At 42.1% G+C, this 23,129-nt stretch overlaps 1 protein-coding gene across 3 annotated transcripts in view; it reads left to right on the top strand.

The window, feature by feature from the left end:
• Positions 1-23,129, top strand: part of mapk8b (mitogen-activated protein kinase 8b) — a 31,546-nt gene that overhangs the window by 3,493 nt on the left and 4,924 nt on the right. For 2 of the 3 annotated variants that reach the window (XM_085762104.1, XM_085762106.1), the window contains exons 2-9: positions 5,243-5,424; positions 9,397-9,526; positions 10,002-10,060; positions 11,836-11,974; positions 14,622-14,787; positions 16,764-16,835; positions 18,974-19,156; positions 20,588-20,712. In XM_085762104.1, the coding sequence (XP_085618230.1) occupies positions 5,303-5,424; positions 9,397-9,526; positions 10,002-10,060; positions 11,836-11,974; positions 14,622-14,787; positions 16,764-16,835; positions 18,974-19,156; positions 20,588-20,712 (996 nt within the window). In that variant the 5' untranslated portion in view covers positions 5,243-5,302. Of the gene's footprint in view, positions 1-5,242; positions 5,425-9,396; positions 9,527-10,001; positions 10,061-11,835; positions 11,975-14,621; positions 14,788-15,711; positions 15,784-16,763; positions 16,836-18,973; positions 19,157-20,587; positions 20,713-23,129 lie in introns of all 3 variants that reach the window. The other variant, XM_085762105.1, reaches the window with a different exon arrangement.

Below are 23,129 nucleotides of genomic sequence, written 5' to 3'. Positions count from 1 at the left end.
TACCAATGGCTGATGTCAGTCAATGAAGCAAATAGCCTATCGGCCGATGCAGCAATGCATGTTCAATATGTACATGTGTTAGAGCCACAGCCTTTCTGAGGGATTGCCAGTAGAACTGAAGCCCTGCCAGCCGTCATGTATTAATCAGATGAATAAAATATTGCTATAGTCAATGTAGGACCACGCAGAATACACTTGTTTACAGAGCCAGCAGCTTTCACACATCCACTCATTTATCTGTGTACAGTCCTGGCGGCGCAGCACGGCGCTATGCGATGCAGGGCCACACTTACACAATTTTCTGCATCCTATATCAGCTGAATCAGGTTGACAGCCTGACACACTCTGTCATACTAACCGCTCAGCCTCGTTCTCACATGCAGCCACACCCCCCCCCCCCCCCTGCTCCCACAGTAACCCTGATATGTACGACGACTGTCTTCACATGGGAGAGAATATCATGTCACACCATATGCTGAAGCCTAACATCACTTTAGACGTATTCTGCAGGTTATAGATAGACCCGCATGTATTTGCTACAGCACGAGTACACCCCCCCCCCCCACCCCCTCATCCCCGAATGTGTCCTATATTTGATTTACCAAATGACATTTTGTTAAAAGCATGGAAGTAGCGCTCCGATGTTATTCCTGATCTCTCTGCAGCCATACACCAACGGCAAATGAAGCTGACATTCTTTTGCTGCAGGGTGAATCAGCCTCAGGAATATAAAGGAATGTATTAAGTTATTTTCTGCAAGGCGTTGGTGCTTATGAATCAGCAAAGATTTAATAGAATTTGATAACATGATGCGACATGAGATTGAATAGTATGAAGATATCGGAGCATGGAAAATGTTGTGTCAAGTTTTTATTGCAGTCATAATCTTGCATGTTTGATAGAGCCAAGTGATCACATGACAAGATTTCCACATGTTACCTCCTAATGAAACTGCCTTACCTTCCCTCTGGTCACCTGCATTAACAATACACTGAGTCAGTTTACTTCAGTGGCGTGGCTGGGTTAAGGAGGCGTCCCTGCCTGTTCTCCATTTGATTGTGCTGGTGTTTTTTTTTAGACAGGGTAACACAGTGAAATGTGGAGAACAGGCGATCTACGAGGTGGTCGGCGTGAGCTTTAATCTCTGTGACGCGATGGTGAAACAGCAGCAGGTGGTGGAGATACTTTGAACTTTAATTTAATTTTTTTTTCTTTCCAGCTTGTCAGTTTTAAGCAAAGCTATTACGGAAATGTCTTAGTGTTGAGTCAGCCATGATAACCTGTGTGAAATGTGTGTATAATAGTGTTGAGTGTAAGACTTGTGATTCTTACTAGCAACAATTTTCAGTCAATGAATAAAAGGCAAACATTGTTCCTTATAATAACATTAGTATTAAGATAAAAGAGACGCTCAGCCCTGGTGATGTGCTGGGAACTCCTAGAATAATGAAGTAGTTCATTTTCAAGATAATTGGAAAATAATTTGGATGATTTCTGTATTTAATGACCTAATAATTAGTCTTTGTGCGACAAAGTGGAAGTATTTGTAAATATGTTGTAGGGCTAATCATATTTTCATCGTCATTGTGACATGCGCGATAAAGGTTGCCTAAAAGGAGAGGGTTAAATTAACGTTCAGTTTAATTTGTTGATTATTCATGTGCAGTTTGTATGCTCAATATTTTTTTTTCTATTATTCTATTCAGTGTCTCAGGGTAGCTATAGCAAAAAGAACCAAAAACTGTATGGTTTGTATGTCCACTTAATTATTTGCTTATTTATCACAAGTCATATCCTTATCACAATATTGAACAGTGTCATTGCACATATGAGCAAAATGTGTTGTATCCCATCACCTACAGACTGAAGTCAGTGCAGCGGAGCACCCACACTAACCGACACAGAGCCACTGACCAACACACACTGCAGCGTTTTGCAAATCTACAGAACACCCAGCTGCAGTGGGGCGAGGAAATGCACTCATTCCTTAGTCTGTTTTATTTCAAAGCTGCACAGGCACATGGATAAAAATGACTCCCCGAGCCCCCCCCCTCATGTCAGAGCAGAGAGAGCTTATTCTTCACTGCTGGAGATGTAATGTTAATAACAACACAGCAGAGCACTCCGCCTTTTTTTTTCTTCTTCTTTTTCACCCATTAACAGGAGAACACACACAAAACAACTTGTGCCAACATTTCACCAGTGATGCTCGACATCATTTTATTATTTTCATACAGACAGAAAACTCTCAGTTCAACCGAACAACCACTTTGCTCCACTGTATGAACTGCACACCTACTTTATCTTATTAATTTATCATCATGTAATGATTCCATCTCATTTTACAACACAAAGCACTTTTACCATAAAGCGCTGTATCTACATGTCTTGTATGAAAGGAGCTGCACAAATAAAGATTATTGTTATAATAACTTGAACAATGACGCTGCATCCTCTCACACACCTTTCTCGGCCGTCAGACAATGACCGTCATCAAGAGCAGAGTTTCATTTGCAGCTCAGTGGGTACAGGGCAGGAGTCGGTGGCGAAGCACACACGGCGCCGGGGTGAGAGCCAAAAAGACGGCTCGCCTCCTTTTTTTTTCTTCCTTTTCCACCGAGCCGAGGAATCGATCCAGAGACCATGACACCGAAAATTGGAACGGAATCAAAATCATGAGATTGCAAAGACTGCCACTCCTAGACTGTATTATTTATTATGCTGTTATAGTATGCGTGGTATTTTGTTTGTGTTGCTTGCAAAGAGCTGCTGGTTCATGTCGGCATTATAGCAGCAAAATGTGTGTGCGTGTTTGCCAGATACAAATGGAGTGAAAATCGCGCCCCGCTGGCGCAAACCAGCTTCGTGTCCAACCGAGTCTGTTCGTCCTTCAGACCAGAGTTTCCTGTCGGTCAGAGCTGTGTGGATGGAATTAGGCCTCAGGTATGATTTGGTGATAAGTGGTGGGGTTAGTGATAGGTGTGGGCTCAGGACTAAGTTGGAGTGCAGATTAGATGAGTGCATTTGTCTGAATTTGTTCAGGGAGCTTTGATTCCAGAGAAGCATCGTAAATGTGTGTCTTTGTGCTTCTTGTGCGAGTCTTCGCCGGCGCGTATATCTTTTCTCCAAACATTTGGCAGCGCGTCTCTTTCTGTCAGACAAGATAACAGAGTTCAGCCTCTTTTGCTGAACCTTTTTATTTGCTTGGTACCTCTCTGCAGCCGCAGACTGTCGACAAGGTCCTCCAGCAGGAGGGAGAGAGAGAGGAGATGACGTTATGATCAGAGTCAAACAGAAGAAGGCAGGGGCAAGGAGAGAAGACATGGATGAGGAGGAGCAGGAAGGATGAAAAGAAAAGGCGAGGCGAGGAGAGGGGGAGGCACGGGGGAGGACGGAGGGGAGGCGAGCAGGCTGCAGTATTTAAGTCCAACATTAAAAATCACTTCCTGGTGCCATCCTTGAAATTTGATTTTTCCTTTCCTGGGCAGAGTAAATCTGTGTGGAAACCGGAGCAATCGATGTGTTTCGTGATCTTTGAATAGGATTTTAAAATATTCTCTCAGTTGGACCTGGTCTCTAAGTCATATCGCACTCAACTGTGTTTGGTCGCGAGGTGGAGAGAAGGCAAAACAGAAGAAAAGGAAGGAGCGAAGGTTTTTGAAGGGCAGCGCGATACCAAGAATAGACCCGAAGAGTTTAGCGGAGAGGAGGAGAGTGAAGGGAAGGGATGCCTAACCGATCCTGAAAGGCTGGGGGTGGGCTGGCAGTAGTCGGGGACATCCAGAGGTCGGGTTCGCGGTCCGCCGAACGCACAGCTATCATCACAAAGCCGACCTCCTCACCGCAATGTTCCAAATTCCACTAATGATTTCATCGTCTTTGCGGCATTTAACCCAGCTCCCTGCTTCCTTCCCCGCCTGGATCATCGCTCCATCACTCTGACCTTTGGGCCTGATATACTGTATGCACAGCTCCTCTGGGCTATGTGATGCATCACAGAAGCTTAGTAGTCATTATAATTGATTAACCTCACTTTTAGAGGCCCGGCTGGTTTGCATTTCAGATTAATGAATTCTTTTTTGGTGGTGAATCAAGACGGTAACCAGTTTAGGCGGCAAAATTATATTGATTTAGGAAATTAATAAAGTATTGTTTGCTTTTTAGGAAATGTAGATAGCGGTATTAAAGGGATAGTTCAACATTTTGACAAATTGGCCCATTGCCATAATCCCTATAGTTTCAGCAGTCGGTTCGTTACCTTTAATTGTTGGTGCAAGCTATTTTTAGAACGGTGGAGCAGAGCCGCAAGCTGTTCAGAGCTAAGCTAAGGAGGCTAATGGGATTTCTTGGTTTCCCTCATCAAACTCATCAAATACACAATCCAACAACTCCAAAACACTCTGGTGGACAAGTTGTGACCTGCACATTCACCACGCTATGAGATAATAACAGAACGTTATGAGACAGAGTTGTTTTTGAGGTAAATTCATGCAAAACTAATCCCATGAGGAACCCCGATAATACCAACGTGCAAAGTATTGAATTTCAATTAACTGATTGCAGTGACGAGGTGACACACTGTACCAGGGAGGCTGCAGTGTGATGGACAGGTCTACTACCTGAGCAGTTCAACAGCAGTTTGACACTTTCACTGGCTGTGGTCCCAAACACTTGCTTTGATGGGGGTACCTTATAGACAGGGCCCGCTCACTTCACACACCCTGTTAAATAATGAAATGTATCTTACACTTCCAAGAATAATGGCGTCATAAATCATAAAGGACTCATAAATCCTTTGACTGGATTGACTCAGTCATTTGTAGATGGGAGCTATGGCTATGTGCTAAAAGGCATCGAGTACTTTTTGAAACTTTTATGTCCTAGAGCTGAACAATGAATGGAAATGTTATTGCAAACGAAATATAATGGGATACCTAAATCACATTTTTTTGACCAAGTTAAATCTGTTACATGATACCTTCACTGAAGGTTTTTGGTGTTGGAGTCAACTGCTAATTATGTTCTCCACAACAAGCTCTTTTCAGTGAAAATTAAATTGAAAAAATACTGCAACTGAAACTGTGAGTAATGTCTGCCAAAGTATTCACAGTGTGACTTTTATCATAGTCCAGTCAGTGTGTTTGTGGTTGTTTTGGCTGCTGTGTGGAAACTATTCTGTATAAACCAAAGACAAAAAAAAAAGAAAAATGACAAAGCTTGTCTTTCTCTTCATGCTCTGCAGGTCTTGAGAGGAGAGCTCCACTTGGATGCCCAGGCACAGTGATCATCGCAAGGCTTCACCATGAACCGGAACAAGCGTGAAAAGGAGTACTACAGTATAGATGTGGGCGATTCAACTTTTATGGTTTTAAAGCGCTATCAGAACCTCAGACCCATCGGATCTGGAGCACAGGGAATAGTCTGGTGAGTCAGAGACAAACAAAACAAAACACTATATTCTGAAATATTCATGTGTAAAAATACAATCTTGACCATGGAAGTAGCATGATTTAATTTTTTAAGGGAAAAAAACTATCCTAACCAATAACCAATATCTGGCCCTATGTGAAAAGTAATTGTCCCCCCTTGTTAAATCATGAACTAACAGTGATAATTCAACGGTGTTTTTTTTTTTTTTTGAAAGCACTTCAATAGAACCTGTCTGACAAAGTGAAGTATCTCAAAAAGCAACACACCATAATGTGATCTAAAAAATTCAACAACAGGTGAAAAAACAAAATCATTTTCATCTGTCAGTCTGGAAAGTGTAACAAAACCATTTCTAAAGCTTTGGGACTCAGTGAGTGGGAACCAGTGAGAGTTGTTATGAATTCTAGGGCCAGGTAGGTTTGGATAGCTTTTTTCCATTTATCAATAGAATCATCATTTAAAAACTGAATAATATTAACATGGGTTATCTTTGTCTAATTTTATTTTTTGTTTAAAGCAGAAGTAAGCGGAATATTTGTGTTAATATAAGTCTTAAATAACTAGGCTATATTTTCCGACAGCAATCACTTATATAGAGTGTTTGGTCTGAAACACGGGTCTGTCAGTCACTCTGCTCTGCTGTAAGCTGAGGAGAAAACTTCTTGTATACTTCCTTGTATCCTACAAGCTTTATCCAATGAGGAGAGAGAACAGCATGAAGGGCTGTGTGTGCAGCCAAGGGATGCGCGTGAATGTGGTGGCGTAGGGACGAGGACCAATAGATCCATGACGAGGGCGGGGACTGCTAACTCCATCGGCTGACAAGAAGTTAGCCAAAACGACCACATCGCTTACTTCTGCTTTAAGTTTGTTTAACGATCATTAAGTGTGACAAATATGCAAAAAAGTCAGAAATCAGGAAGGGGGCAAATACTTTTCCATGGCACTGGACCTACTGTGCCAGGTGCAGCACTTTTTAGTGTCCCACTAGAAACACTTCAGTTGTGTGAATTTATACCCCGTATGTGAATTTGCAAAGCATTTGTTTTATTTGCTTGTGTTTTCTTCAGTTGCAGTTAATTCAGCTCTCAGACTCACCGTAAAATTGTCTCCTGCAGTAACCTTTACCTCTGACCTATAGTAACCTTTGCCTCCTTGTTATTGATTGTCAAACTTCAGAATGCAACTTTCCACGCAGAGGCTATCACATGGGAAAAACACTTGACGGAAGCTGCTGATGCAGAGCCGCGGCCCTTTGCCAGCTGTTGGCTCTGCAAGTTGATGACATCAGACCTTAGATGAGCGCTCGCATACAACATAGAAATCAATGCATAATGTAGTGTTTGTTGACAGTGCGGCGTGGTATTGTGTTCCCCGAGGATTTCAGTAGACGTGAGAGGATTAGGAGAAGGGAGAGTGTTGAAACATTTGAATCTGAATCCAAGGATGAGGATTGGCTCCTTTTGATATGATGATGATTATGTCCTGCTGTAGTGCTGTCATTGCATTGTTTGCATGTCCATCATTCCAGTGGAGGATTGATAGGAGCTTCAGATATTTAATTAATGTCTTAAGAGTGGTAATGCAGACGCACCTCTTGTAATATAAGCTAAGCGAGATGAAGTCATCACGGTTGTGCCCTGTCATTAACCTTCTCTGGTCCCCATACCGAACAGGATCACCGAGAAACACATGTGTTACGTGAGGAATCACTGGCCTTTAAATATCAGCATCTGCTGTGTTTGTTTTGTTTTTTCCAAATTTGCCTTTGAGCAGAATCCTTATTTAAGATTTTTCTTAGAAATCAGTTTTTAAATTTCACCTGTCACACTTTAATCACAGAAGAGAGCCAAGTGCTCCGCTATCTTTTTCCGATTCAAGCAACAGCCTACGCTATATTCACAATTTTAAGGCATTGCGTCATAAGGTGTTTCTAATGGATTTGTTTCGCAAAGGACTGAACGTTTTGGATAACATTTCTTCACTGTGTGTATATGATGTATGGAAACTCAGGTTGGAGATAAAATCGCTAGACTGGAATGTCTGCTTTTTGTTTCCTCAGTGCACTGAGGCTGAAGATGTAGGGTTCACAAAGTAGCTCTGCTCACTGACCTGCCCACACACCTGATAACTGAACCAGAGAGAGACAGACTGTAGGTGAATAATGTGGACACCTGTCCAAAAATGGATTACAGCTGTAAACATCTCAGATTTGGATCCACACACATACACCGAGCTTACGCTTTTAATATTTCTCATTTCCAATAGATCCCTGGCCTGAATGTTGAAGGTTGCTTTAAAGAGGAACTATGCAGGATTTTTAGCTTAACTCTGCTACATTTTTACCTTAAAGTAGATATCAGTGGAATGTTTTTGTTAATATAAGTCCTAAATAGTCCTATTTTCCGTCAGCAATCACTTACATGAAGTATTTCAGCCTAAACACGAGTCTCTCCGTCACTCTGCTCTGCTGTAACGCGAGGAGAAAATTTTCCTTGTGGGATACAAGTGTTATCCAATGAGGGGAGAGAACGGCATGAAGGGCTGTGTGTGCAGCCAAGGGATGCGCGTGAATGTGGTGACGTAGCACGAGGACCAATTGATGCCTGACAATGCGTTCAAACTCGTACTTTGTGTTTTTCCTTCCTGTGAAGTCATACCAGTTCGATCTGGTACGAGTTCACGGGTCAAGTTACGAGGCCGTTATAGGGAACTTTCACAGACAACAGGACGGTAAAAACACGAGCCTGCCTTGAACACAGCATTAGCCGAAACGGCCGTGCCACTGATATCTGCTTTAATTAAACAGCTTTGGCATAATTGTGATTTAATAAATCAGTGTTTCCGCTAGGATTTTTTAGTAGTGGCGGTAAACTGTTGTTATTCTTTCACCTGAGTTAACGAGGTGTAGACGAGTGAGTTTGGAGCTGACGAGAGGAGAGAAAAAAGAGAGCCAGGCGACGTGGCGGTAGCGGTCGTGGTATGACGACCCCGCCCGCGCTAAGGAGGAACTGTGAAGGACTCAGCTGTGATGGAAAGGACCTAAACCGAGTCGAGTACAGCTGTAACTGTGTAGTGGAAAGGAGTGCAAAGTAATGGTAACTTGTAGTGGAAACCCTGCTCAGTGCTTTACATTGTTTTAACATCTAAAAGAAAAAGGGTGAAGGTGGAGACATGCAGCGGTGGTGTATTTGCGACAATAAAAAGAAAGAAAGAAATTTGAAGGAGCGGCGGCTAGGATTTAGGAATGGCGGCCCTTGGCTGAAAAACAAGCAAGATTGAGGCCGCCGCCCTGTGGCACCGCAACACAAACACACCCCATAACCCATAATCTCTTGTTTATGACAGATAAAACAATACAAACATACATGTCGTAACATCGTATATGATATATAATGTTATTTACAGCTCTATTTATTGATTTCTCTACGGCTTTGTTGTAAACAAATGCACATGACCAAGACGAGGGTTAGCAAAACAGCCAAAAAGCGACCAGACTTGTGTAGTTCCCCTTTAATGATCACCTGACTGACGGCTGTTTCTCTCACCTGAGTCTGATCTTTTAAGCACCTTAATCTCATTGTTTTTGTTTTGTCCTCTTTGTTTCTATTTCCTGCTGTTGCCAGACTCAGAGTTCACTACCTGCCCTCCACCACCAACAGATGTACAAAGAACATGTTGTATTATTCCTTCCAATAATAAAAAAATGTGTTTTCAGCTGGACTTTAATAGTGCCCTCTAATTTTCAACACGTTTAAAACCCTATGTTTAAAAAACCCTGCAAACAACCAGGGAGGTCCAAATGCTTCAAGTGAAAAGTGCTCAAACAATGTGTGAAAAATCTTCCTGTGGTTGCCAGAATTGTTTTCGTTTTGGTTGTATTTCAGTTTGATTTGACTTATGTAATTGTGGACTGAGTTTCTGCTGCTTTCCTTCTCACCCCCTCCCACCCCTCGCCCCTCACAGTTCGGCGTACGACCACAACTTGGAGAGGAACGTTGCCATCAAGAAGCTGAGCCGGCCCTTTCAGAATCAAACTCACGCAAAACGGGCCTACAGAGAGCTGGTGCTTATGAAATGTGTCAACCACAAGAACGTAAGAGCTCCACCGTCCTGGGCTTTTTCTATTTCATTTTTTCTTCTGTATTTCGGCTCTGCAGTTAGGGATTGTATGTTTTCAGCTGTGACACCTAAACTGGTTCCATCAGGCTCTGAGTTTAAATTTCATAATCTGTGTCATTTTCACAGACGTACATTCCTGTCTTGCACCTGCCGAGTCATTAGCGTTCTAAAAAGCTGCCCGCCATGGCTGATTGACAATTGATCTAGAAAACAGGTTTCCTGAGGATTACGGCTGTGCCATATTTCTTATTCTTTTGAATCACAGAACGTGTTGTTTTTATTCATTATTGATGCTCAGCCTGCTGCTGTCTGAGCCTCTCACATGAACAGTTGGTCCTGCTGGGTTGGGGATGCAGAGGTGGTGATATTGTCATTCAATACAACCTGCTTGTCTCTCCTCCTGTTAGACTGAGTGATAACTGTGCTTTATATATATTTTTTAATTTCAGATTATCGGCCTATTAAACGTATTCACACCGCAGAAGACACTGGAAGAATTCCAAGATGTGTAAGTACAACTGAGCCAAATAACAGCAGCTCACTGAGTGTTTGTAAAATCAATACAGGATACGGCATACTGGGGGCTTGGATGATCTTTTCTAACTTCTAAAGGCTGTGCAGCTTAGCTGAATCTCTGGTTAGTGTGTTATAGTGCTGTAAATAATGCAAGGAGATGTATTTCAAGGAATACGTAATCCCAGGGACTGGATGTTTTTTAGGCTGTGTTTGTAGTTGAAGAAATTAGATTCACACAGTTGATTTTGAGGTAGAAATTCACATCTTGAGAACAATGATGAATGCAGCAATTGAACTGATATCAAGGTCTTAGTACCGTGTGGTATACATCAAATACACTAATGTCTAACTCTAATGGTTCTGGTGGAGTGCAGATCCTTGTCCTTTTCCTTTGTATACTCCGGCATTCATAAATTCTCCATTTGTGTGGGCTCTGTCTTTAATAAGAACAACATGGGGGTATATTTAGCAGTGTCCTGGATGTGTTTCGACAAGATTCCCTTGTAAACTGGCTGTACAATCGCAGAGAGGGGAATATGAGACCCAAATGTGGGGGAAGTGATGGTTTAGCGGAGTATGAAGGGAACGAGCATGATTAATGCCATCTTCTAGAAGCAGCGTGTGGGTCTGTGTGTGTGTGTGTGTGTGTGTGTGTGTGTGTGTATGTGAGAGTGAGTGTCTGCAGTGCTGTGTCTGCTTGATTGGAGCTAAAAAGGAAACTGGACAAATCATAGCCAGAGGGTTGCAGGGCAAACACAGTTAGAGGATGAAGGAGAACACAACTGTGTGTTTGTATAGTTGGATGCATACTTGCATTACAGCATGACAGTGCACATACAGATGGAAGAAATATGGATTTTATGTACAAGTTTGTTCTTCAATGTGCACAAAAATCATAATGTGGTGTTTTAACCACCTTCAGTCCATATATATCTCTATAATAATGAGTTTATACAAATATCTGTCTTATTTTTATTGTATGAATTGCACACTCTGATACTGTGAAGGTGTTGCTTTCTGTTGGAGGGAAAATAAACAAAAAATCTGTCTTGGTTTCTTTAGTCCTTTGTAGGAGGGTTGAAGGGACAGATGATATAACAAGTGCCAGATAACATAACATCATCACTGTTTAGAAAGGAGAAACCTTGCTGTCGCTTTCTAAATGCCAGGGCAAGTGCTGCGTGGGCGAGGGAAAAACAGACCAAAATCTGCTTTAACTTTCATTTTTGCTTGGGTAGAGTTTAATAACACGCTACTTTTTTACACTGTTGACAAAGCCAAAGAAACTAAAGCCTGTTTTCAGTTAAGTGGAATGTACTGTAGGGCGGTAACTAGGGCTATCTAGAAAATGACGAGTCATCAAATCTTTGATGACTTTGATTATACAGTAATACATGTGTTTTAGTGATATTACACTGTCACAGAAGTCATGAAACTACCTCTCATTTGAAATAATTGCTTATATGAATGATATACTTGCCAATATGAGATAGATAGATAGATAGATAGATAGATAGATAGATAGATAGATAGATAGATAGATAGATAGATAGATAGATAGATAGATAGATTCTTAGTTTAATCCGAGCCATGCCATTGTGCAATGACAGCAGTCACGTATCCATCCAGCATTAGAAGTATACAGCTTATTTTTAAGGCACTGGTATCAGGTGTTGTCTGATACACAAGTTCAGGTATCAGAATCAATATAACTAAAGAAATAGGATCGAAACATTTCACCTGTATGTGTGTGTGTTTCCCCTGCAGGTATCTTGTGATGGAGCTGATGGATGCCAACCTCTGCCAGGTGATTCAGATGGAGCTGGACCACGAGAGGCTTTCCTACCTGCTCTACCAGATGCTGTGTGGAATCAAACACCTACACGCAGCAGGCATCATACACAGGGTGAGGCTCTCTAACATACTGTATATATACCCACAGAACAGTGTGCCTGGATCAGCTCCAGTTATTAGGCCACACGTATGCAAGATTAAACCAGTATTCATCTGTAAATGAAACTTTTATGATTTAGCAGCTCTCGATGTCTTAAGAGTAGTAATATAATATAGTAAAGTCATAAAAGGATGAAATACAGAGCAAATAAGAAGACTGTTAAGTGAGATATTAGTTAAACTCCTAATCTTGGTGGAAGCAGTGATTCAAAATGTGGCAGGTTGAGTGAAAAAGTTGGTATAAGCCAAATGGGCAGTCACAAAAGTGATCCTGTATAACATTTTAAAGAATAGGTCAGCATCTTAGGAAAGTTACTTATTTGCTTTTCTGATGAGCGATGAGTTAGATAAGAAGATTGTCCAGTCATTACTCCCTGCCAAGAAAACCACACGCATTGTGTTGATTATTTTAATTATTGATGATGCTACTAAATTGTGAAAGGCCCGTTATAATTGCTCACAGACCAAGCTCACCATTAAAAAAAACAAAGATATTCAATCTACTGTCTTATGTGACAAAGAAAAATGTCAAATCCTTTGATTGGAGAAGTTAGAATTTGCTAATATTTGACATTATGCGTAATTATATTGCTGCATAGCCAACATTAGCATTAACAACTGTTTACTTCACTCTTGCCGAGAGGTTCAATAATAATTCATTATACAGGAGGTTAGAAAACAACTCACTGTGCAGCTTCAGGGCGGCCTGGGCACTGCTGTGGCTCGGTATCGGAAACTGATAGGAGAGGCTGACCAGTCAAAACGGAGGCAAAATAAAAGTTTTCTCGTTTCTTATAGACTGATATGAAAATGTTGCAATAGTAAGAGTAATGGAAAAAACCCACAAACATGTCCTGACTTAAATGACTAAAATGATTCACCTCCAAACACATGCACGCACTCAGGTGCTCATATTCACCTTGAAACAGTATGACACACACACCCTGAAGCAGCAGCACCAATATACAAGAATCCCTCTTGTACGTATGCACACACGCGCAGGCACACACACACCCACGGCACTCTGTCAATCACCCTCGGTGAAAGAAGAAGCAGCAGTAGATTAGCGGAGCTCCTCTTGCTCTGCCAGGCAGAACTAATTCAGCCACAGGCGCAGCTAACCAGCCTCGCTCGCTTTGGCACGGCTCAGCACGCAAAGCTTTCATAAGGTGAACAGATGCAATATGAGTCATGGTTGCCAAAGATTTAGGTCTCTTGTTTTTTGTGGCCATTGTCCCCGCGATGAAAGCTCCGTAGTCCTCTTAAAGATGCTCACAGTCACAAAGCACTCACTAGTAGTAAAAGTTATCCCATCCACTGAGGCAGTCGAGCACAATCAACTGCAGTTTGAGAGAAGTTGAGATGAGTAGTGTATTTTTCCTAGTGTGCACTGCAGCCACCTCGATGTTTTCGGCCACTTGGATGGGAGCCGCTGAAACAGCCGTTGCATAACGCTCCAGTGTAATTGTCGCAGTGTAAGTCACGCTGAATAGTAATTAGCAAAACCTGTCATTGCTGGCAAATTAATTGTTGCAATAAATCAACTGGCACACAGTCATTTGTAAGATTATAACCACAGACAATGAGTCTCATTTCTGACAGGATGCTTGTTGTGCTTGAGATTTGAAGAGGAAGAAGAGTTGATATCAGGTCACTTTGTCAGCATCAGCTTCAGAAAAAGAAAGGAAAGGAGAGCAAAGTTAAGTGAGAGGAGGCGAGCGGTGCCAGCAGGAGTTATAGCTCAATATACAGTAGCCTATGTCCTGCTCCTTTGGGAGGCTTGAGATTCTTCCTGTATGTGTCAGGGGATTGATGTGAAGCTGTGCAGCGCGTAATAGCTAAATAATATCAAATTAAAAGTTGGACGAAGCAAAACAAAAACCACCCACTATTAAATCAGCTTTCAACCTGGTTATTAAAGGGATGTTTCAACATTTTGGCAAATTGGCCCATTGCCATAATCCCTATAGTTTAGTTTTAATTGTCGGCGAAAGACGTTTTAGAACGGCGGAGCAGAATCGCGAGCTGCTGAAAGCTATGCTACGGAGGCTGAAAGGATTTCTTGGTTTCCCTCATCATAGTCATCAAATACACAATCCAACAACTCCAAAACGCTCTCGTGGACAAGTTGTGACCTGCACATTCACCAAGCTATGATATAATAACAGAATGTTACGAGACAGAGTTGTTTTCGAGGCAAATGCAGAGACTGCTTGCCGAAAAACTGAGACCCCAGACGGGAACGCGCATCAGCTGTTTTGCATGAATCTCATAGCGCAGAGAATGTGCAGGTCACAACTTGTCCACAAGAGTGTTTTGGAGTTGTTGGATTGTGTATTTGATGAGGGAAACCAAGAAATCCCATGAGCCTCCGTAGCGTAGCTCTGAGCAGCTCACGGCTCTGCTCCGCCGTTCTAAAAATAGCTTTCACCTACAATTAAAGGTAACGAACCTACTCCTAAAACTATAGGGATTTTGGCAATGGGCGAATTTGCCAAAATGTTGAACTATCCCTTTAAAAGGAAATGTAAAAAAGCTACAAAAAAGCGACTCTAAATCAGGTTTGTGATTCTCACTGTTTTTCACTGTTCTTCATCCAGGACCTAAAGCCGAGCAACATCGTGGTGAAGTCTGACTGTACTCTAAAGATCCTGGACTTTGGCCTGGCCAGGACAGCTGCCACCGGCCTCCTCATGACGCCCTATGTGGTCACCCGCTACTACCGCGCCCCCGAAGTCATCCTGGGCATGGGCTACCAGGCCAATGGTGAGTGGAGGAAGCGGCTTCTTGACAGTGACCGGCCAATGAGGAGCTGCTGCCTGGCCTACTGCATGGCCCTCCCCCTTTTTTGAGATGTCTCAACAGCACCTCCCAAACACGCGCACACACACACACACACACACTCTCCCTGTTCCTGTAAAGGTCGCACTCTGGGGAAGCTGGCATGTCGGGCATCAGTGCTTTGTGGGTAACTTCTTGTCAGGGGACTCTGGTATCCAGCTGTGCTTTAGCATGTGTTTGATGTTTTATTAACAGCCTGGCTAAAAAAAAACCAAACAAAAAGAAGGCCAGTATGGACACCTTGCCACTTGCACGTTTCAACAGTTTCACTTAGCGCTCCTGCTTGGAACATCTCATATCGCAAAATGGTCTAAAAGGGATAGGTCAGTATTTCTGGAAATATGCATAGTCATTGGTTTTAAGATGGGAAGATTTATGTACCACTCTCACATCTGTCTGGATTTGGTTAGCTTAGCACCAGGACAGGTAACATAGGGCAACAACTAGCCTGGCTCAGTGTCAAATTGCCAGACTGAGCTAAGCTAGCTGTTTCCTGTCCAGTCTTTATGGTGAGGTAAGATCATGTTTCCTGGTTGTAGCTTTGTACTGAGTGTTCAGAAATGAGAGTGGTATCTATCCATCTATGTAATCCTTGGCAAGGAAGCTGACATCATATTTTGCAAAAATATTTAATTATTATTTTGATAGAGGCCTAATCAGGGTTTACCTACCTCAATTTTTAGATAAAATTTCCATTTACTCCAGGCATCATGAGGTGTATTTCAAATGCTAATGCTCTCTCATCTTCAGTCCTTTGGACCAAAAACATTGACACTAATTTTTCCTGCTGACTTGTTGCATTTTTTTTGCTTATTCTCTTCTCCCTCCTTTTATGCTGCGCATATTTAGTGGATATTTGGGCTGTGGGCTGCATTATGGCAGAAATGGTTCGCCACAAAATCCTTTTTCCAGGAAGGGATTGTATCCTTGAGCTGCTTGCAGCAGTGTCTGGCAATTCTTGTGAAACGAACGGCACCAAAAAAAAAGAACCCTCTCTTCAAACCCATTATTTTTCATCAAACGGATCGCACGGAGATCACATCCTGTGAGCAACTATAGAAATTCTATTTCTTGGATTTTGCCTGACACCTCAACCTGCATCCACCCACCTGCTCCTCCTACAGATATACAAACTCACTTGGCTCCCTCCTCACTCACCTTAGCAGCAGCAGCGGCACTGTTGCCTCATGCTCCATGACAGTCACATGAAAAACCCAAAATAGAATTTAATAGTTTGCTCTTCCATAACAGAGAACTGAACGGCAAAAAACACCCTCTTATCTCCTCAAACTGCTTTCCATATGTCTCAATAGATACCATAGCAGCAGTCTTACAAAAAGATCAAAAAGGGTATTTTATAATACTGAACAAATTGGTGCCAAACATTTTTTGATGCTCCCAGTCTTCAGTGCAACACATGGGAGTGACAGTAAAACTCAAAAACAATAATTGCTGGCCTTATTAGAATATCATGCTTTCACACATGCAGCCTGCAGAGAGGACACAGAGGGTGTTAAAATGCTTTTCAGGAGACCGTGAAAGTTAGAGTCTCACATTTCTAAACCAATGATTCACAGCACCTGAAGTAGAAGGAATATTGAACATTTCTTCTGGACAGTAATAACGCTGTTCTTACAGAAATATGCAGTATAGCAGTTAATGCTGGCCAAAAAGAATATCAATTTTTTTCCTTAGCCTTGTGGGACGCTGACCCAGGTTTGAGAGTGCACTTAGCTGCATGCAATTCATTTTGTCACCAAATATACACATCACCTGGCATGTACATCATGTTTTGTTTTTTTTCTGTTACCCCTTTGGTCTTTTGATTTGTGTATGTTTTTTGTTTCTTTTTGTTTTTCAGTCCTGCATGCTAATTTGGTGGTTGTCATTTCATTTTTCAGTTGATGTCTGGTCTGTTGGCTGCATCATGGCTGAAATGGTCCGGGGTAGTGTGTTGTTTCCAGGCACTGATCGTATCCTTGAGTTGAACTTCCATCCAACCCCCCCCCCCCAAAAAAAAAGAAAATCCTGTCTCATCCTTTTGTCTGACATCTTGTTCACATCTTTTTACACAATGGGATGCCAGGAGTCATTTGCAGCTAAAATGAAATATTACAACTATTACTAGCATTATTCAGGTTGCCACTGCTGTTCCTGTTGTTATAGTTATTAGAGACAAACGGCCGTAATCGTCTTCGGTGTTGGCAGTCATTTCTGTCAGTAACTGAGTAGAAGAGAATTCAACTTTTTCATGGCAGACGTTTTGACCCTGTATATCTGGTAAAGCACAGGTGTAATGACATCAATGATCCTGTTTCTCGAAAGTAGCAAAGCAGTGAGTTAACCAAATACATGACTAAGGACCTAAACCCGGTCAGAATAAACAGAGGGCAGACATCATCATTAATCTAATAGGTTACACCTGTGTTTTTCTGATAATGAAAATGTCTACCAGGAAAAATAGTCTATTCTGCATTTGAACCTTGTTTCATTTCTCCTTTTCTGCGCGAGTTGTTCTTTATTAATATCCTAAGTAGTTACAGTGAGCTTGATGGTTTTCATTAACAAGTTTCTTAGCCGATCATGGAGAGTATTAGGGGATTATTTGGTTTTGTGAATAGTATCTGTGTGGTGTAACTGTTAGTCTGTTAGCACAAGCCTTGTGGTGTATCAATATCTGGGAATCCATTTGTGCCCTTTTTGTGATTACTGGGTGTCGCACCTTGTTTTCTGTGTTAAGTTCTTTAGAAAGAGAGCTTATATTGACAGAACAAACAAAACAATAAGAAAGGGATGAATTTACTTCCTGGAAAACCACCAACCTGGTTTGTGTGACTAAGGCTAATTCATTGGTGAACCTTAAGATAAGGATTACTTTAGCTAACATTGAACAAGCGCTAATTAACTTGCTTGCACTGTATCTCTTTGCCAACACTAAGTGGTTTGGAAGACATGAGTACAGTCTAACTTTGTATTTGACTAAAGTCTTTAAATGAAAATATTCCATCTTATTTCAGCATAAATAATAAATTGGCTTTAATCAATTAGTCAGGCTACTGGTAGCTTAACTGCCATTTAGTGTTTTACCTCATTATTCAGTCTGATGTTTTTTTTTTTGGTCAGCTGTTTTCTGTTATAGACAGAAACAGTTAGTGGTAAATGACTAAGATGTCATGCAGATGTGATTTTTGTGTTGACATAGAAACTGAGGTAGTGATGCTAAGAGCAGTTATCCCAATGTTTTTCAGAATGATCAAAGAAGTATGCAAATTCAAGAGTTGTTATTTCTGTAAGTCGACTAAGAACAATGTGAACAGGTTCTGCCTTTTTGTGGCAATTAGTCTGCTCTGGTTCTGGCCAAAAAGATAATCTCACCTGCAAAATATTTCAACTGGCTTTGATATTTTTTCAGCCAGACTGGTCTTCTCCTTGTTGTTCATTCATTGTTAAGGATGAACAAAGATGTGAACAAGAACTTTTGTGTGTCCTACAGGTAAATCTTTTCATGTTACATTTATGTATTGTCTCCCAGAAAAAAAAGTTGCCCATGTATTTCCAACATCTGGATTATTGAAGGTGAGCGTCACCTGCCTCACCTCATGTGCTGTATGTTACAGTACAGATGTTTGAAATCATTTTCTGCAACACAGTTCATAGCCTATGTATCCCACAGTCTATCATGGCTGACTCTTCACAGGTTTGAATGAGATTTTATTGTGCTATGTCCGTTTCCTCATCAGTAAAACTGCCAGTAGTAAACACATCACTCTGAAGACAGCTTTTCACGGCTGTTTGTGTTGAGAAACCTCCCTACACAGTGTATAATCCTAACCCATCACTTTACAGCAGAGGCTTCCATCTGCTGTGCCTTTTCTACAGCCTGTGCCCAGTAACAGATTTGACATTTTCTTTTCAGCACACGCACAGTTACACAAGTGTTTTAGGAAGAAGTCAGAACAATGTGGTACAAAACAAACCACCACCAGAAAGCTCTCTTTCTATTATTCAACAGTTCAAAATATTCCTCAAAAATGACCCAGACCAGCTCTGGAAAGGGCGCTCCTTTTGTCCAAACCCAGTCTAGGGCTTTTCTTAATACTTACACCACAAGATATCGACCAGTGGAACAAGGTGATCGAGCAGCTGGGCACGCCATCTCAGGAGTTCCTGATGAAGCTCAACCAGTCGGTGAGGACTTACGTGGAGAACCGGCCACGGTATGCCGGCTACAGCTTCGAGAAGCTCTTCCCCGACGTCCTGTTTCCTGCAGACTCTGAACACAACAAACTGAAAGGTAAAGACCGCATGGTTTCTCTTAAAGGGATAGTTGTGACCTGCACATTCACCACGCTATGAGACAATAAAGGAACGTTACGAGATGGAGTTGTTTCGGCAGTCTCTGCATTTGCCTCGAAAACAACTCTGTCTCGTAACGTTCCGTTATTATCTCATAGCGTGGTGAATGTGCAGGTCACAACTTGTCCACGAGAGCGTTTTGGAGTTGTTGGATTGTGTATTTGATGAGTTTGATGAGGGAAACCAAGAAATCCCATTAGTCTCCGTAGTGTAGCTCTTAGCAGCTCACGGCTCTGCTCCGACGTTCTAAAAATAGCTTGCACCGGCAAATAAAGGTAACAAACCTACTCCTAAAACTATAGGGATTATGGCAATGGGTCAATTTGCCAAAATGTTGCACTATCCCTTTAAAGCCCGTCTCTTAACGTTATGTAAATTGTCCTGTGAAGGCTTGCCTAAGTGCATGACAATTGGTTTTTATGGATGTAAATACATTTCCTGCCAACAGTTACAACCACTTCAGTGGATAGCTGCTCTACCACAGGTGCATCACAGCCACATACCAGAAGCTGATAGGAATAATGAGGCAATCAGTGTTTGTAGCTTCGATTTTGGAGCCCAAAATCTGAATAAAAGACCATTTTAAAGCTGGCTCTCTCAACCTCCTTCTCCGTATAGCTTCGGTTTATGTTACGCCACGTGTTTACGATGTCCCAAACATCTGCCGGAGGCAAAAGCCCGAGTGACACATGCATTTTCGGCGGGCCGCCTTGGATTAAGCACTTATTACGGAAGCTGACAGCTCAGGAGCAAGTTGTTTACTGTGAAGAGGAATTTACCTCGAGCGTGTCTTCATGTGTAAACGGAGAGAAGATGACAGCAACACTCGGAGCGAATGCACGCCGAGCTATTGCAAGGATGTTGCAAGGAAAAAAGCAGCTCATCCTTTCCTGCCCTCGTTAATTTACACAGGAATGGGTGACAACAGTGTATTCCCCCAAAGAAGCAGTGTTAAACTGAATGTGGTGGAGCTTTGATAGGCCACGGTGGCAAAGCTTTCACATGTAAGGTGATAATCAAGGGGGATGTTCTTGACAAACCCAAATACAGACCAGAAACAGCTCAGTTCATATTATTGATCTGATTATTCTGGTGAAAGTGCAAGAAGTTTTAACCACCAGCAGGATCTCTTTTATTTCTGTCATGCGGGACGGTTCATACAAAGCATCTCAGTGGTATATACCGACTCTGATAACTCTGTGTAATCCTAAGCTGATGCACAGAAGCCAGAAGCCATTATACCCTGCCCCGACATCCTGTTTCAAGAGGAAATGTGTCACATTAGTGAAGCCAGACACTCCCAACTGGAACAAATGGCAGAATGGAAATCATCTCAATAGAAAGTTAAACAGCCACATTTTCTTTTCAGCGAGCCAAGCGCGAGACCTCCTATCCAAGATGCTGGTGATCGATGCATCAAAGCGGATCTCAGTGGACGAGGCTCTCCAGCACCCCTATATCAACGTGTGGTACGACCCAACCGAAGTGGAGGCGGTAAGTACTGGTGTTAATTACTGTTTGGGTGTAGTTGCAGTAGAGCTGCAAAGCTGTGTTGCTCAAATAAACAACAGAAAATTGTGACTATTTTGATAATGAATAGATTATTTTGAGTCATTAAAAAAAAAAAGAATTCCAAAATGATTTGTTTCTGGCTTCTTGAGTGCATGTTTGTTGGTTTTCTTAGACTTTTCTTATTGTCAACTGAATATCTTTGGGGTTTTGGATTGTTGGTTTGACAAAACACTACATTTGAAGACATCACCTGAGATTTAGAGAATTCATGGTCCAACAAAAAAAAAAAAATTTAAAGGTAGAGTCTGGAGTTTTGTTCGTTGCAGTTTGTAAACAAAACATTCAAACTGGGCCCCTCCTCTTGGGCTCAACTGTGTAGCCTCCTGCCCCAGACAGCAGCGGTTGTCAGGACCGCAAAAGAAAAGGAAATGGCAAAAATCCTAGCAACATGTTGAAGTGTCCTTGGGCAAGACACTGAATCCACACTTGCCCCCCGATGTGTCCATGGGGTGTACGAATGTGTGTGAATGGTTAAATTCCCGCGCTGTGCCTATGAATGTGTGTGTGAAAGGGTGAATGTGACCAACAGTGTAGAGCGCTTTGAGTGGTCCAAGAGACTAGAAAACCGCTATAAGTCCATTTACCATTTACCATTTTGTGGTGAGCTGGGAAGACGGTGTTAGCGGCCGATGCCAACCGCTACCGCTAGCCGAAGTTAGCATCGAATTAGCTCACTACAACGGCCCCGTACTTGTTACCACTTGAGGCTTTAGTTGTCAGTGACCTCTGGGTATCAGTCCGCGGCTTCAGTGCTTCACTCAGACTGTATGTCTCTTTCTTTGCGGTCCTGCTGCTGAGAGAGAGAGAGACATGCTAGCCCTGAGCCTCCTACTCTGCTGCACGTAGCTTCACCTGAGCTCCGTCATTGGCTGGAGAGAAAACACCAACTCTCTCGCTCTCCAGCCAGAAATGTCCCCGTGCACAACAAAACAAAGCAAAAGACCAAAATACAGTCACCACCACACAGGACTAGAAGCCCATAGGTGATGATTAAGATGGATTTCATTTGTATAAGTCTAACGTTTATTTTTCAGCACAAAACTCCAGACTCAACCTTTAACAAGTGAAGAAAATAATACGCAGTTTAAGAAATATTTAAAATCAATTTATAGCTGTAGTTTGAATTCTTTTCAACCTAAAAACGTAGCATAATAACTCTGATGGCCCATCACTGAGACCATTGTCCAACAGCACACAACTATCGTCGTGCCCGGGCACAGCAGACAGGGGAAAGAAACACAAATATAAAAAGGCATCAGAAAGACTAACATTGTGTTCCACATTAAGGAAATTGTGTTTATTCATATTAAAACTGCGTGTATAAAGACTGAGTTATTGTTATTATGTTCCTTGTCTCCCGCTGACTTTTTCCTATCCTGGCTTCGTCATGTGATGAAGAGTGAAATTGACTCCCATCCCACAGGAATCCCATGACCCACAGGATTCATGAAAGTTGTCAGCCCCTAGTGTGCAGCAGAAGTGGGTTTGTGCCAGGATGTCCACGGCTCTCAGAAACCCTGAAAAAAAAAGTTTCCAAAGTTGAGACTTCATGTCTGGTGACAATCCCTTGATGCTCTCCTTGGAAACACAATGACTCAGCCAGTGAAAATTGATTTTGCCTGTGATCAGGCGGTCCGGGAGACCGAGTGAATTGTTGCTTTCTTTCCTCCCCTCTCCTCTGTGGCATGAAAGGATTCCTCACAACTGACAGCTCAGCCTTGAAAAGTGCAGATTTGTATAGAGTTTGCTCCGACACTGCACGAATACATCAAATCTCAGTTTGACTGTGGGGAGGACAGATAACTTTATCTCATGGCTGGCTTTGGCGTAGTTCATCCAAACCCTGTTGGGGCTATAAATTTGGATTTAGGAGTTTGTGGTGTTTTTCTGGAGAGGTTTGTGCACACCAAAGCAGAAAAAATCTGCATTAAACCGGTTTAATGCGAGGAAGATTTAATGCAGCGGTTTTCTATCTTGTGCCGTCATTAGCTGAGTCTGGAGGTTTTTCAGTTTGAGCTGCAGCAGCCGAGCTCTTCGTCTGTACTTCAGGTTCTGCTCATCAGTATTCGGCTGCTGTGATGTTTAGTTGGAGAGTCGATTGAAAAGCTCAGGTTTGGAAGCGGCACAAACTGATAGTTGTCTTTGTGGTGGCTGACTTGAATCACAAGAGTCTGATCCCAAACAAGAGCCACTTGTAAAAAAAGATTAGCTGAATAATCGGAGAGACAGAAAATGTATGAAACAATTTGCTAATTGATTTTGACAGTTTATTGTTTCAGTCATTATCAAATAAAAATGGAAACATTTGCTGATTCCAGCTTTGTAAACGGAATCTTTGT

The sequence above is a fragment of the Trachurus japonicus genome, chromosome 19 (genome assembly GCF_045865225.1).
Source record: "Trachurus japonicus isolate A0001 chromosome 19, Traja_1.0".
Lineage (NCBI taxonomy): Eukaryota > Metazoa > Chordata > Actinopteri > Carangiformes > Carangidae > Trachurus > Trachurus japonicus.
The sequence above is the reverse complement of the archived record's forward strand: the minus strand, read 5'-3'. Positions and strand labels throughout refer to the sequence as shown.